General features: G+C 36.6%; 1 protein-coding gene across 1 annotated transcript in view; it reads right to left on the bottom strand.

The window, feature by feature from the left end:
- Nucleotides 1-13771, bottom strand: part of Mei4 (meiotic double-stranded break formation protein 4) — a 246325-nt gene extending 232554 nt beyond the window's left edge. Inside the window, exon 1 of the mRNA XM_057768386.1 lies at nucleotides 13540-13771. Coding sequence (XP_057624369.1) covers nucleotides 13540-13771 — 232 coding nt within the window. The remainder of the gene's footprint in view (nucleotides 1-13539) is intronic.
- Between the last annotated feature and the right edge of the window lie 1067 nt (nucleotides 13772-14838).

The following is a 14838-nucleotide window of genomic DNA, read 5'->3' as shown; positions in this document are numbered from 1 at the left end:
ATGAGGAACATTTTATATTCAAGTCACATTTTGGCTATTATCTCAACAAGACTGACCTCTGCACCTAAAATCTCCCACATCCAAAGGAAATAAGCACTTCCTCTTATACTTGATCCTGACATCAGTGCTTTCCTTCCATATCCAGTGTTGGAAACTTGAGAATCTATTTTGGGAGCATTACACACTAACACATATTGATCTTGTCTATCTTTTTGTTCCTTGAAGTTTTAAAGTCTGTTCAGTCTATTCCCATTTCAGACTTCATAGACTTATTCCCATTTCAGAAGGTTCTCTTGCATTAAACATTCTATGTGAATTGCTCTCTCAGGCCTCTCAAAATCTCTTTAGATGTCATTTCTTCAAAATTTCCTTCTCTAACCATCGTAACCTAAGGAAGCCTCCAGATGAATCTTCGTCCTATCTTCCTGTTTCGGTTTCCCAATCTGTCACTGTCACTTCATGACCACTTCCTACTGGTAATTTTGTTCTTCACCCCACCCAGAATTCCTGGCCTATTGCTATATCTCAGACCATATAATTCTGAGTAAACGCTAAGCAACATTAAACAAACAAAACCCTGTTTTAAACCACAGCCTCTTTTATTGTCATGCTCATGAGACTGTATGTAAAGAGCAGGGCTATGTCAGAGAAGTTTCTGTCTCTTATCCAATTACTCTGCCTAAATAACTTATCACTCAGATAATATAAAGGATACCTTAAAGAAAATATACTTCTTGCAAAATGTATAACATAAATAAAATAAATGTTAGCTTACTCTTCTATTTTCATGCTAGGAAACCCACAAGGCTCCTCACTAACAACTGCAAAAGCACGTTTTGCCCTGGTGTCATGCATCCTTTAAAAAGGGCCCACCCTGGTTTTCCATTATTCTCTACAACACTCATTATTCTTTGCTCTATGACAAATTCAACTTGAACAGTTTTCAATTAGATTTTTATATTTATCTTTAGATGGTATGGGAAGTCCTTCTATCTATGCGTTGCTTTTATTTGTTAATGAATAAAGAACTGCTTTGAGCCTATGGCATGGAAGAAGAGAACTAGGCAGGGAAATGTAGGTTGGATGCTGGGAGGAAGAAAGGTGGAGTTAGAGAGAAGCCATGGAGTTGCTGGAGACAGATGCTGGGAGTTTTACCTGGTAAGCCACAGTCACGTGATGATATACAGATAAATAGAAATGGGCTAAATTAAAATGTAAGCGCTAGCCGATAAGAATTTAGAGCTAATAGGCCAAGCAGTGTTTTTAAATAATATAGTTTCTGTGTGATTATTTTGGGTCTAAGCTAGCTGGGCAGCCTGGAGAAACAAGTTACCCTTGCTCCAACATTTACATTGCTCCTTCCTGCCTAAAGCGCCTAGGTACACAGAGTTGTATAGAAGTAACCTTTTCATGCTCTATAATTAAAAATATATTTAAAAATAGTGAAATCTTTCAGCCATTCAATATCTCCCTAACTTACATCGTAAAGGGAATACACTACAATTGAAGAGCAACAATTGAGTAATTGACAGGTACTCAATATTTCCATGGGGAAGATATCAAACTTGTATCTCAAATAAACATTTCAGGAGTATCTCTTATTTACATCAAATAAAATAGTTTTTCCTTCATAGACACAGAATTAAAGAAAATATATGTCTCACAATGCACTTTTGTTCTTTGTTCCCAAATGCATGCATTTAGAATGTTTTACCAGTTTCTTACTAGACTCTAAATCTCTATTATAGTAGGAGGTCACTTGTTTGTTCCCAGCTGGTCAGCCACGAAATAATCACACAGAAACTATATTAATTACATCACTGATTGGCCAATCACTTAAGCGTATTGCTAGCTAGCTAGCTCTTACGTCTTAATTTAACTTACTTTCATTAGTTTATATTTTACCATGAGGCTCATGGCCTACCGGCAAAGTACCAGCTGGCAGCTCATGTCCTTCCCCTCTGGTGGCTAAATGGAATCTCTAAACTCTGCCTTCCTTCTCCCAGCATTCAGTTTAGTTATCCCCACTTAGCTCTACTCTTTTGCCCTATCACAGGGCAAAACTGTTACTTTTTTAACCAACGGTATTCACAGCATACAAGAAGTTATTCTGAAACAGCTTATTTCTCTAATGGTCAGTCTTACATGCAGAAAGAGAGTTGCTTGAAGCCTTTTAAAACCCAGTACAGTCAGCAAAAAATCTATGCCAAATATACTAGACTTTCTAAGCATCGAGCCAAAAGTCAGTGTTTTTGAAGCTCTTGGGTGGCTAAAATGGGAGAATCATTGATGTTTATTAATTTAAATTTGTTGCACTAATTTTGGTGAGAACAATGGCTTCAGACTTTTCTGTGTCAATGCAAACATTTTCATGACTCCCAGAATGCCTTCCTACTTTCTCTCATCGTGTTTATCTGTTGTTGAATAATTCTAAGCTCAGTTAGCAGCTCCCTTTTCTCCCTTGCAAAAGTAGAAGCTTTACTACTCTAGCTGTCCATTACACCTAGGCCTAAGTCATTATTATTTCCTTCATGATTTTATAACAAAAATCCAATCCATACAGAAGTGATAGCAAGAAGTTTAAAACTCCTAGTTAATTTAACCAAATGATCTCTCCATTGTCACAAAAAATGCTACTCACTGAAAACAGTCCCACATAAGTTGAACAACTGCTTCCTCCTTGATTATCATCATAGTCCCAATATTCCTTATTCTTCCTATTCCACAGTCATTCTGGTTTTTGTTTATTTACTGAGCATTCTTTTTTTAAGACGATTGAGTGGACTTTTCTTTGAAGAGTTGGCTCAGCCACCTCCTTCTGGGGCTCACTGCCCATCCAGTCTAATATTTCTATTCTTTTCCACTCTTGCCAATTCAACACCACAGCCTGTTTTAATCTCTTCTACATTATTAACAGACTGTGATATCTTGATAATTGGTTCAAGTTATTGTCTGTTATGTGAATAGAAATTTTATTATTTTTGTTTTGTCACTAAATAAACTGCAGAAATAAGAGTTGTATTGAATAAGAAATGAACTGATCAATTAATGTAACCAGTTCAAGATATCTTGCCTCTCTACAAGACAAGAACTCCTAATGAGTAAACAGGCAGTTTCTTCCTTTCTCGTCTTCACAATCAAGCACCACACTAAGAGAACACGACATGTTCAAGTACCTGATGATCATTTTCATGATTTTAGTAGACTGTCAGTATTTCTGAATTTAACAGTATTGAGAAATATTATAACCTACTTTGAGTGTTTCCATAAAGTTTCAATCCATTAACACCTTAATTAAATTGTCAACTTACTATATCATATTTAAAAGCACAAAAGATCTCTGTAATTTTAATCCACACCCTATTTCATGATTCATCAATTATACTCTGTAAATCATGTTCATATTTTTCGAAAACATTGTAGAAAGGTCGATCTACAGTTGTAGTCTTTGCCTCTGTTGATCCTGATTGCCTCGTGTAAGTTATGCATATTTTATTAATGTATATCTACTTAGATGAAACAGATAGGAATACTAATTAGAAAAAGTACCAGACTGGGCTTCCTGCCTGAATATAAACCCATTCTGACTAGAGTATTTTTACAATTTATTGCGGATAGCTAGTGGTTTTGGAGATCGGTCTAGTTTCAAGGTATTATTTTCTTTCACACTTCATATATTGAAACCAGTATATAAAATGTAAGCCTTGTTAAAAAGCCATCAAAAAGTTGTAGTGAAACACTACAATACTATATTATTTTCCTAAAACCTTACTAATAATCACAGGTACTAAGCTAATTATTTTGTATTAGGGAAATCCAACAAAATTCAGGCAGTATTGGTTACTACTGTATTTTGACATCATTACATTTAGTATGGCTATAGTGGGCAACTCCACCTTCCTGTGCTCCTTCTTCAGAAGGAGCTATTAGCTCCTTCTTCGAACTAATGACATCTCGGACTATCTCTCGGTAACTGCTAAGCTTACATCTTAAAATAACCTGGTGTCTCCAATGAAACAATCTTGCAGCCCTAAATTACAGAAAACAATTACGAAACCATTTTTAATCTCCACTTTTGGTGATTATTGAGAGTGTTTTCTACAAGCGATGACAATCATGATACAACCCATAATACACACCCTAACTGTCTTTAAGAACCCTGATTATTTACCTACTGTTACTCCCGAGTACTGAGGGCTCCTGTGAAGTCTATTAACCCAGGTGAAAGTAGACTGCCCTGAACCCATGCTATCCCCTGAGAGATCAAAATTGGCATGTGTATCAAGAATTACTCTCACTTTTATGTAAATACTGCATTCACTGCAAGAGACGCCCAACAATGTATTTTCCAGTATCAAAAAGAAATGGAAAAGATATTGGCTCTTTAAGTTGCCTTCCTTTCTCTTTTATGTATGAAGTATTTTTCAGACCTTGTAAGTAATAAAAGCTAAGTCACATAGGCAGTCATTACTGTAGAATGAAAAATAATTCTGTCTCAAGCTGGGCCTGATGTACCTGTAATCCAGCACTGGAGGGGCTGGGGCAGGATGTATTTTAGTTCAAGGGCAGCCTGTGTTTGACAGAATCTGCATGTCAGAACAAAAGAAACTGTCTCTGTTCTAATCCCCTTTAAGGAGGCTTTTCCTTCTCTTCTTATGGCCAGGAGGCTAGTCAATTTTTGTTTCAAAATGCACTAATATGGAATCTTTTCATTGACTTGCTAGCCTCTACATTTGTTCTAGTTCGTTTGTTTGCTTGTTTGTTTGTTTTCTATTGCTGTGTTAAACATCATGGCCAAAAGTGAGGGAAAAGGCTTGTCTGTCTTACAGATTATGTACAGTCCATTGATGATGGAAGCCAAGGCAGGAAACTGGAGGTAAGAACCTCAACAGAGACCGAGGAGGAATGTTCCTTACTGACTTGCTTCCTCTAGTTCAGCTACCTTTCCTTATGTAGCTCAGGCCCACCTGTCTTAAGATGGTACTACTCCAGACAGGTTCAGATCTCCTACGTAAATTTTCAGTCAAGACAACACCACACAAACCTGACCACAAGTCAGTTTGATGGAGGCGGTTTCTCAACTGAGATTGCTTCTTTCTGGGCATGCCGAGATGTGTATGAAGTTGACAAAAGCTAACCTGCACAATCTACTCTTTGTCTAATTTGAAACACAAACAGCAGTTTCAATTTTGACTGTATTTTAGAATAGCCCAAAGATTATGGAAAATGAAATGCTCTGATGCTTTAGTCCAATCCCTCACCTCTAGATCCTGCTGTCACTCCTGGGAATCAGGTGATTCTAGCATCGTAGCCAAGGCTGAATAGCCCATGCATACCAACACTAAAGCGACAAAGACCTTCAGAAATATGTCTAAAATAAAAAGAAATTTATGAAATGAAAACTACAAATCTCTTTGTGGTTAAGCATTTTTGGAGTGTGAGGATCTCCTTATGGGAACTCCTGACTACTAATGTAGGCTTACTGGTGCAGAGGGTCTGGACTGATTTGTCATTTGCTGCTAAGTGGCATAAAAGAGCACTTGAGCTTGCCATTGCTGTGTTCACAATCTGAACCCCCCCCACTTCCCTCCGTTCCCCTCACTACCTCTCTCTCCAGATCAACTGCAACACGCCTCTCTGACTCCAGCTGTCCCTGTGCTGCCTTTCCGGTTCTGTTGCACAACCGCATAAAGCAGCCCACCACCATGGCCTGACAACTGCTCAGAAATTACAAATATGATGAGAGGCCTCACGGTTCACTGAATAAGAACTAATCAAATGAGGTCAAACATTCATACAATACACAGGTGGAAGCAGCTCAGAGTCACTGAGAGAAGAGCAAATTCATAACCAAATTAGGTTTAGTTAAAATATGCAAACCACAATCTAATTTGTATGAAGTAGGTCAAAGAATGGGGGCATTCTGTTAAAAATACTACTTTACAGAAAGAAATGGGCAAATTATACTAAACTCCAGGGTTAACGGTATTTGTTATCAGAATAACAATGGGCAAAAGCAAGATGCCTAAAGCTTATATATTCTGCTTTAATTACAAATGAGAACATTTTAAATATTATAAAATATGTAGACGCAGCAGAATCATTTAAATTTTCATCAGTTATCTTTCAGCAAGACACATCAGTCAACATAAAATTCAAACTCGCTCTATGAATTACAATTTAATTTACATTGAAAAATTCACAAAGCCTCATGAAAATAATTTATATTATTTCACAATTATTAGCTTGATTTGAAATTATACCTTAACTAGTCCTAAAAATACTTTGAACAGCAAACCTATCTCCAAGATCTCACTGAATCTAAAATCACAGGAAGGCACAAAAACAACTCAGTTGATTTCATATGAATTTAACTTAAATAATAAAGAGGTATTTTTAGAACCAGAACTTTGAGAATATGAAAACCCAGATTTCAGTGAACAATCTCTTCCCTGTATATTTTACATCACAAACACTGGCAGGAATACTTTGAATGTATTAAAGATGTAGAAGCAGTATTTATCTTAACCTGAGAAAAATTGGATGCTGAAAACAACAGTCATATACTTTCTCCAGATTAACTGATGTTGTGAAACAACAGGTATTTCACTGACTAAGAACATCTCACCCTACCCTAATGTCTCCTTTAGCACACCAATATCCCAAGACATCCCTGTGAAGTATTCTCAGCTGACTGTGTGCCACGTATACCAAAATGTGCTACTGTATGTACTGTTCTTAGAAATATATCAACATCTTTTATTTTTAGGTCAGTTACTTTAGCTTTCTATATGTCCCAGAACATAATGTAATTACATTTTGTATAGTTCTGGATCTGTCATGTGAAATTTACTTACGTGTTACATTTTTTTTTATTGTCTACAATTTTCTGATGTTCATTCATAGAAACATATTTATTTTTATTGTGGTTAACTTCCATACATTTCAAATGATTATTATAGCTTCATCTAATTTAACATTCCTATAGGTTGCCAGTATTACATATGTAGAATTCCTTCATAATTATGCTTTCCCTACAAAATGTCTTTAAAATTGATATAAGAAGCAGATAATCTTTCGAGGGGAAAAGAAAAAGGCTGCCTTATACAATGGTACATCTTACACCATCAACTGTGGGGTATTTTAGTAGACCTCAAACAGCAGAGGTGCTTACTGACGAAGAGGGCAATGAGGATGTGAGACGGGAAAGGGGGAAGACGAAGAAAAGCAGAAGTCATCCTGAAAAAGAAGCAACTATACTCTCCCCCTGGATTCTTATTATGTTTGTACACGCATCTCACTTACCAATATGGAATGCTATCAAACACCACCACTAAAGTCAAGTTCATGCTACTGTTTGTTTGCTGGCTTGCTTTCTCTTAACTCTGCTGCTGTAATAAGACTCCAAATGAACCCTGAATTCTAGAACTGCAGGCTCAGTATGTTTGCTTGGTATTTAAAACGCTCCAAGGCCTGTTACCCTTTTCAGTTAGTGCGTGCATGCAGGTATTTTGCCAGGCAGTAATTAGGTTTCGATAGGTTCATTTCTGGTCAATTTTTAGATTATGCCTCATGAATGCATATTTCAATTTTATTTCTTTAAACCAGTAGCACTGAGACTTCAGCCCCCATCATGAACATCTAAAAGAGTGGTTAAATTATGGGTGGTTACAGTGTCCAGAGTTGATCATTCAGTTTTTGGGTAGGATCAGCACTTTCCTTTTCCAACCACTTCCCAACTGATGTTGCTGACTTAAAGAAAGATCATAATGGTAGAGGAGAACATTGTTGAGGATTCCACAGGAGCCCAGTGCATTCGCTACCACTTATTTAATTCTAGATGAGTTCCTCACTCTGCTTTCCTCATTTAACACTGATCAAGGAAGAGTTAGGGATAACTTCCAAAACGCAAATTAACACAGCAGAGAAATGAATGCAAAAATGAAAATCCAAAGGCAGTTAAAAAAAAGTAAGCAACACGCCCAAAGGTAGACATGTAAATGAAGACATGAACAGGGGAAGAATGAGAATCTTAAACGATAATGCCAAGTGGATGCCTAGCCAGATCATGAGCGTCCCTGAAATGTGGGCCCTTTCATGGGGCTCAGGAAACTTTTTCCTGCTTCTACTCATTTTTATTATGTATTCACGTAGTAGGCTACCTAGGACTCTTTTATTAATCACATTCCTTCAATATCTTCCATTTTGTTGTCTTCTGATCTTTCTGCCTACCTTCACACAGTCCCCAAGTACCATATTTATTTCCTGTTCCTTTCAATCAAGCTCACTATAATAAAAGGGGGTGTCTTAGCCTTGCCAGTCACACCAAGAACATCCAGACTGTCTGAAGATGGACAGAAATTGAGACTCAGGTCCACCCCATTAGCCCTATTTTCTAATTTTGTTTTTGCTTTGAGAATGAGAATGACAATATACTGTATATTTTCAGAGACACTGAAATGAGTTTTGTTCACTGAATATCCAATTTATTCTAAAAAATATTAATTTCAGGCTCTAAGGACAAAATATTAAATTCAGAATCATTGCATATTTAAATTTCTAATATAGCCTTAATTTTAAAAACAGAAACACAGGGCATTTACAAAGCACATATACAATATATCAAAAGCTAAAACTAACCCTAAATATGAGAAAAAAATAAAATTTGTTTTAGGTTTAGGGGTATATCTAAGAAATAGTACATATCCTTAACATACATGAGACCATAAGTTCAATTTCTAGAACCATATTAATAATAGTAATAATAATAATGAGAAATATTTGTGCTATTGATTGAACTAACAAAAAATCATATTGAGCAAACATCTAAGAGAATGAAAATATTCTAAACAATTTTAGTTTCTGTTTCAAAGATGGGAAGTCGGCATTTTCACTGTCCATTTATTCTGATCGGATTAAACTCCCTGAGAGGTAGGAGTCCAGAGACTCATCCTACACACAGGATCTTTAGCAAGACAGTAGACTTGCTCTCTGTGCCTTTATGTATTGCTACAAGGGCTAGGAATATCTTAAGATAAAACAAAACAGAACCCACACAATGAACAGGATAGGATTTTACAAATATCAACATGTCTACATATATTTATTCTACAATTCTTTCTATGAATACTCATTAATCAGCTCTGAAAAGGAAGGTGCTGTGCTAAAAACCGGATTATCTGATGATGAATATCAACACAATTCCTCCAAGCATGGTTCAGATTCCACAAAGTAGACAGAATTAAACATTTAAGATTTACCTTACATATACTCTGAAAATACGAACTATAAGACTCACAGCATGAAGACATAATTTAGTCTAGAGAGGCAGTCAGAAAAAGTAGAATATTGAAACTGTACCAGAAGAAAATGGAGAGAATATAGACAGACAAAAAGGAGAGGGAGGATACCTTACCGGAAATAAACAATGAGTGTATATGCTTAGAAAGAAAACAAAAGGAAGATGGCATGTAAGTGAAAAACTTCCTGGTGCCACAGTATAGAATGTGAAGTAACCCAAACTTAGGAGGCTCCTCAGAAATGCAGAACAAAAGACTTGTTAACAATGATTTTTACCATCCTCTACCTCCTCAGAGTTCACTAACAAGAACTGCTTCATCCACAGAGCCATGTCACGAGGATGCAGGCTCATCTCAGCTTCACAGGTTTTCATCCTGACCATGTTAGCTCAGGGCTACCACAGTTTCAACATCATCTTTTGGCTTGGCAGAGTGCACACAATAAACAAGAGATTGAGTAAAAAGGATTTTCTATCTTTCATGGGCCTCTAGCTCTTCATCCAAAGACGTGGATCTTCCCAATTGCTTTCTGACATTCATTGGCCAAAACTGGACCCCACAAAATGTCTATCAAAACTCTCAAAAGCAGGCTTAAGCCTTTCGTGGGCCAACCCACTGGAAATAAGAATGTCTTCTAAATAAAATGAAGAACTGGTATAACTCGCCAAGAAGGCTGAGACAGGTGCCACAAGGTATTCAGGATTTCTTCCCTTTTGTCCCCCTCCCTCACTTGTTCCTTTCTCTCTGCACTTCCTTCTTTACTGAACAATTCAGTGAAACAAAAACATGGTATAAGTCTAAAATCAGATTATATTATCCCTTATCTAGTACAGCTCCTTACGGAATAAAATCCATAGTAAGAAGGTTAAGACAATAAATCAGAATAGAGAAATATCTGAGTTCCTAAGACTTTGTGTAAACCATTCCAGTTCTGTTTTATTTACTTCTAGACTGTTCCATTGGTTCAACAGACACTGGTTCTGTAAATTACATCCCCCAGCCTCCAAATCTTTCAAGAAGTGTTTGATTCAGCATCTATTGATAGCCTCTAAATGCTTAAGAAGAGTTACAATGATAAGGAAAAACTGAAAACTCCAGAAAGAAACATTTAATGTAAATGTGTCTCTACTATGCTTTAATTGCTAGGAGTAGCTTTTGCAGAGCAAGTCATGACATTCTTTCAAATTATCCATCTTTAAACAATAACTAAGTTCTTTTGCTTCCCTGTCACCCTAATGACACCATTTGCTTTATTTTCATCTCCCCTATAACAGTGACTTAATTTCTGTACATACTCAGTTAATCCTAGTTTTTAAGTTGGAGATAACAGACGGAGAGACACACCACTTCCAAACATCTGCCCTGAAACACATTACATACCACTTCTGCTGCAAGGAAAACTTATTTTAATTATATGATTTTTGAAAATTTCTCTCACAGGCACTCTAAGTGAAAAATATAGAACAAGGTATCACCTAGCCCCTTACTCACAAACAGCATGCACCCTAGGTTACTGCTACAAATGGATTTTGGATGACAAGGAATATTGTTGACAACATAGAAGCTTATGATTGGCATAATTCAATATTTTTGCATTTTTTAACATTTTGCCATTATATGAATTCTATAACTTCAAGGAAGAAAGAGAACAATTGATTATGTTTGTTATGTTTTTTTTTCCACTGGGCATACACAAACAGTTCATTGTCATAAGGAACTCTATGGAGATAAAATATGGTTGGCTATTAATATGATATTGTTATTTTTGTTTTATACAGTGAGATTTTAATATTTAGATACTAAGTCATCATGTTTTCCACATACTAAATCATCATGTTATCTACACAATTCCTCCAAGTTAGTGTGTCCCCATTACCCACTGCATGCATGTGTTCAACACACTGGCATGCACAAATATGAAAAAGCCTCCTTGCCTTTGCAAACCTTTGAAATGTTAGAACCAAACATCCCTTGCCTACCCTCACAGGTCAGTTATCCCTGTAACTCTTAAAAATTATTACAATTACTTAAATTCTATAAAAATTCTAAATATATGATTATGGTTCCTACCTGCTTGCCTGCTCTGAGTTTTCTGATCATCTATCTAGGTAATGCCTACATTTGCCAAGTGTAGCCTCTACTCAAACAAGCGTACACTCAACATTCATCCTACAAATTTCTGTTCACACAGAAAGTACCACAATCCATTTGATAAACTGGGATGGAAATTTCAATATTCTTAAAATCACACTTAGGCAGTCTCTGAATTCTTTCCCAATAAACACCACAAGTATCCACTTTTGAAACCATCTGCCCTTTAAGGTCTGATTCTCTCCAACAAGATGTTTTAGTCTGTTTTTCTGTTATTTAACTAAAAACCACAGACTTATAATACATAAAGAATATAGGTTTATTCAGCTAATACTTCAAGAGATCTTGGCTAAGGGGTCACATTTGGTAACAACTTTTCTTGAGGCTGGGAACTCCCTGCACATTACAGAGTAGATAATCAGAAGGCAAGAGGATTCAGAAGACAAAGTCCAACTAGTCATTAATAACAGACCCAGTCTGATAATAATTCATTAACATACTACTCAAGTCTCCTTCTAGAGGTACCAATGGGCCACACCTCTCAATAGTTCACACTAAGGATTATAGTTTAGCATGAATTCGAATCATGGGCTTTGGTGAAAGCTTTTAAAATTAGCATTCCTGTCTCCAAGGACCACAGTGTTCCACATCCACTCACCAAATACCTATTGAACACCTGTAATGTGTTATGATTTAGGCTGGAAAAATCCAAGATGTCTCTCGCTCAATGAACTTAGATGCTAGATTAGGAGAAAAGGTGACAACCAAGCAAACTTTCCACAGAATGACTCATAAGAGATGAAATATAACCAGCATCATCAGCCTTGAAGATATCATTTGGAAAAACTGAACGAAAAACACAGACACAGAATATCAGAGAAGACAGCAGAGACACACCCCCAAAAAGAGCCTTCAATGATACAAGTAGTTAATAATGGGAGGGTGGATAATATGGAGAGGAAAAGATGAGAAGAAGTGACATCAACTATGGGACACTATGAAAAGTTTTAATTTAACACGGAACAAATGTAGATGTCAGGGAAGAGTTTTACACAACGAAGTAACAAGATCTAATTTATAATGAGATCTGATTTATGTTATTCTTCCTCATTACCAAACTGGTCCCACATCATTCTTGTGCTTCACAAAGTCCCTGAATGAAGTAAATCAGGTGATGCATGTTCCAGTTTGTTCAAGAGAACACTGGTTTGCTTGTACTGTCTAGAGTAAGCACTAATAGATTCCCCTCTAATTTTCACAAGAGTCTTAGTGGACACATTTACATGTTGAACTTAATGATAAAGAATACAATACACATTCCTTAATTGCTATTTAGGGCCTTTCTGAGCTTTCTAAGTCAACTCTCCCTTCTTGTCATGTCCGACTTGCTTACCAGGGTTTTGGTTACCCAAATGCAGCGCTAGTGGGCTTCTGGATGGATGTGAATTCTCTACTCCTCCCTCTCTTCTCATACTTCTGCCATTTGCTAGATTCCCTGCAACAATTTCATTGACAAGTATACATACTTGGAGGACCAGACCTCCGAAACCTCAAAGAAATGAACCAGGATGAATGCTTCTTTGGCATTTTGTCATTCTCTCTATTGTAATACATCACAACTGGGTTAATTTTAGGTCTCCCCCCGCCCCTTAAATGGTAGGTGATCATGAGAGAAAATAGAACCTCATCTTGTATATTTTGAGGCCTTAATTATTCACCAGGGCTGGTACTTTATAAATGATTGCTATTATATAAAAGAAAAATATAACAGAATTTAAGAATGAGATTTGAAAATGAATTTCTTCAGTCAACCTCAAACTTTTGTCACTGAGTGGCAGAACACTTGAACTAAGATATGCAATGCCCTGGGTTCAATCCTCATTACCACAATAACAGTAACAACTGTTTTCTCAGCTGGACTATTTTAATTCTGTTAACTTAATCTCCTAGTCTAATGTGGCTCTATTCATTAGACGGTGGCACTAGCTTGTGATGATGAACTAAAAGCAAAACAAGCAAACAAAAACAAAATAACAAAAATTATACGGGGCTGAAAGGAGAAATAAGCATTCTCGGGCTTCTGTAATAAATATCTAGCCAATTATGGTAATAAGAGGTTTATAAATTACTGAAAAGTGATCTTACATACCATTCTTAAAAAATCCTGAGGAAATCCGACTCAGGAAAAGTTGCTGTCGTAATTGTAGCACTTCTGCTTCTAAAGCTTCAACTTTTGATTTCCCTTTGGAATCCCGCTGGGTCACCAGGATGGCCAGCTGCTCTGCGTATTCTCTGCTGCTTCTGTCTGCTGGTTTGGAGTGGATGATCGCCAATGCCAGGGCCAGCTTGGACGTTTTCAAATACCATGTCTGGACATCCATCTTGGCGTTTGTCCCTATCACATAATGAAAAAAAGTTACAACATTTCCTTTTAACTTTCACAGAGGGTTTTATTTGAACAAAACTGATCTTCCAGAGTAGTGCTAATTAAAAAGTTTATAATATAAATTGGCTCCAAGTAAGAGAAACAACGTTCTCAAAAATTAAAAAAAAAAAAAATGAGGCCTCATGAGTTTTCCCAATCCACTTTTGCATGTCTGTTGTTGTCCTTGTTCAACTCATACATCACATTAGGGAGGCATTATGGGTGTAGCTTCTGACATTGCTAGGGAAGACATTCTCAGAGTCCTGAACTAGACAGAAAGAACTACAGCAAAGTAAGGAATACAGAGCATGGAAGAAACAGTTTTCCCCAGGGAAGAATACAACAATTGGTGATCCAATCCAAATGGTCAGCCCTGAAAACATACATATGAGGAACATTATATAGGCTGAGCAGGTTGTATTTAGCAATAAGTATAAACATATGCATATATGCATGCAACAATAGACAATAAATTTAAAAGAGAGCAGGGGAGGGGTAATATGAGAAGTTCTGGGGGGAGTAGAGGGAAGGGAAAACCAATGTAATTACATTATAATCTCAAATAAGCAACCAAAAGGTTTTCAAATATTTGCACTGTAGAAGTTGTTTGATCCTGTACTTCCAGCTATTCCAATTGCTGCTCTGAGTAGATGTCTCCAAACCGTTAACATTTCAGTCTTGCAATATGAATACATTAAAAGGGAGAGCATGATGCACAATTGACCTTAGCTTAATTAATTAGCATAATCATCGTCTCCAGTGAAGGGTAAGCACATTGTGACTTCCACCATATTTTACTGGATTACCACAGAGGCTTTGAACGTAAAACATAAAAATGTTTATTGTGAAGTTAAAGTAGCTGCGCATGCCTGCATTTTCCACTTTCATCGTATACATTCAGCCAACTGCATATCACAGCCATTTGAATAAAATCTTGTACCTATTTTGAAGATGTAGAGATTGTTTTCCTTGTTATTGCTTTAATGTCATGTGACAACTTGGCATAGTATTCACATGTTTAGG

Source organism: Chionomys nivalis, chromosome 4, assembly GCF_950005125.1.
Source record: "Chionomys nivalis chromosome 4, mChiNiv1.1, whole genome shotgun sequence".
NCBI classification, from domain to species: Eukaryota; Metazoa; Chordata; class Mammalia; order Rodentia; family Cricetidae; genus Chionomys; species Chionomys nivalis.
This window is presented reverse-complemented; position numbering and strand designations above follow the sequence as displayed.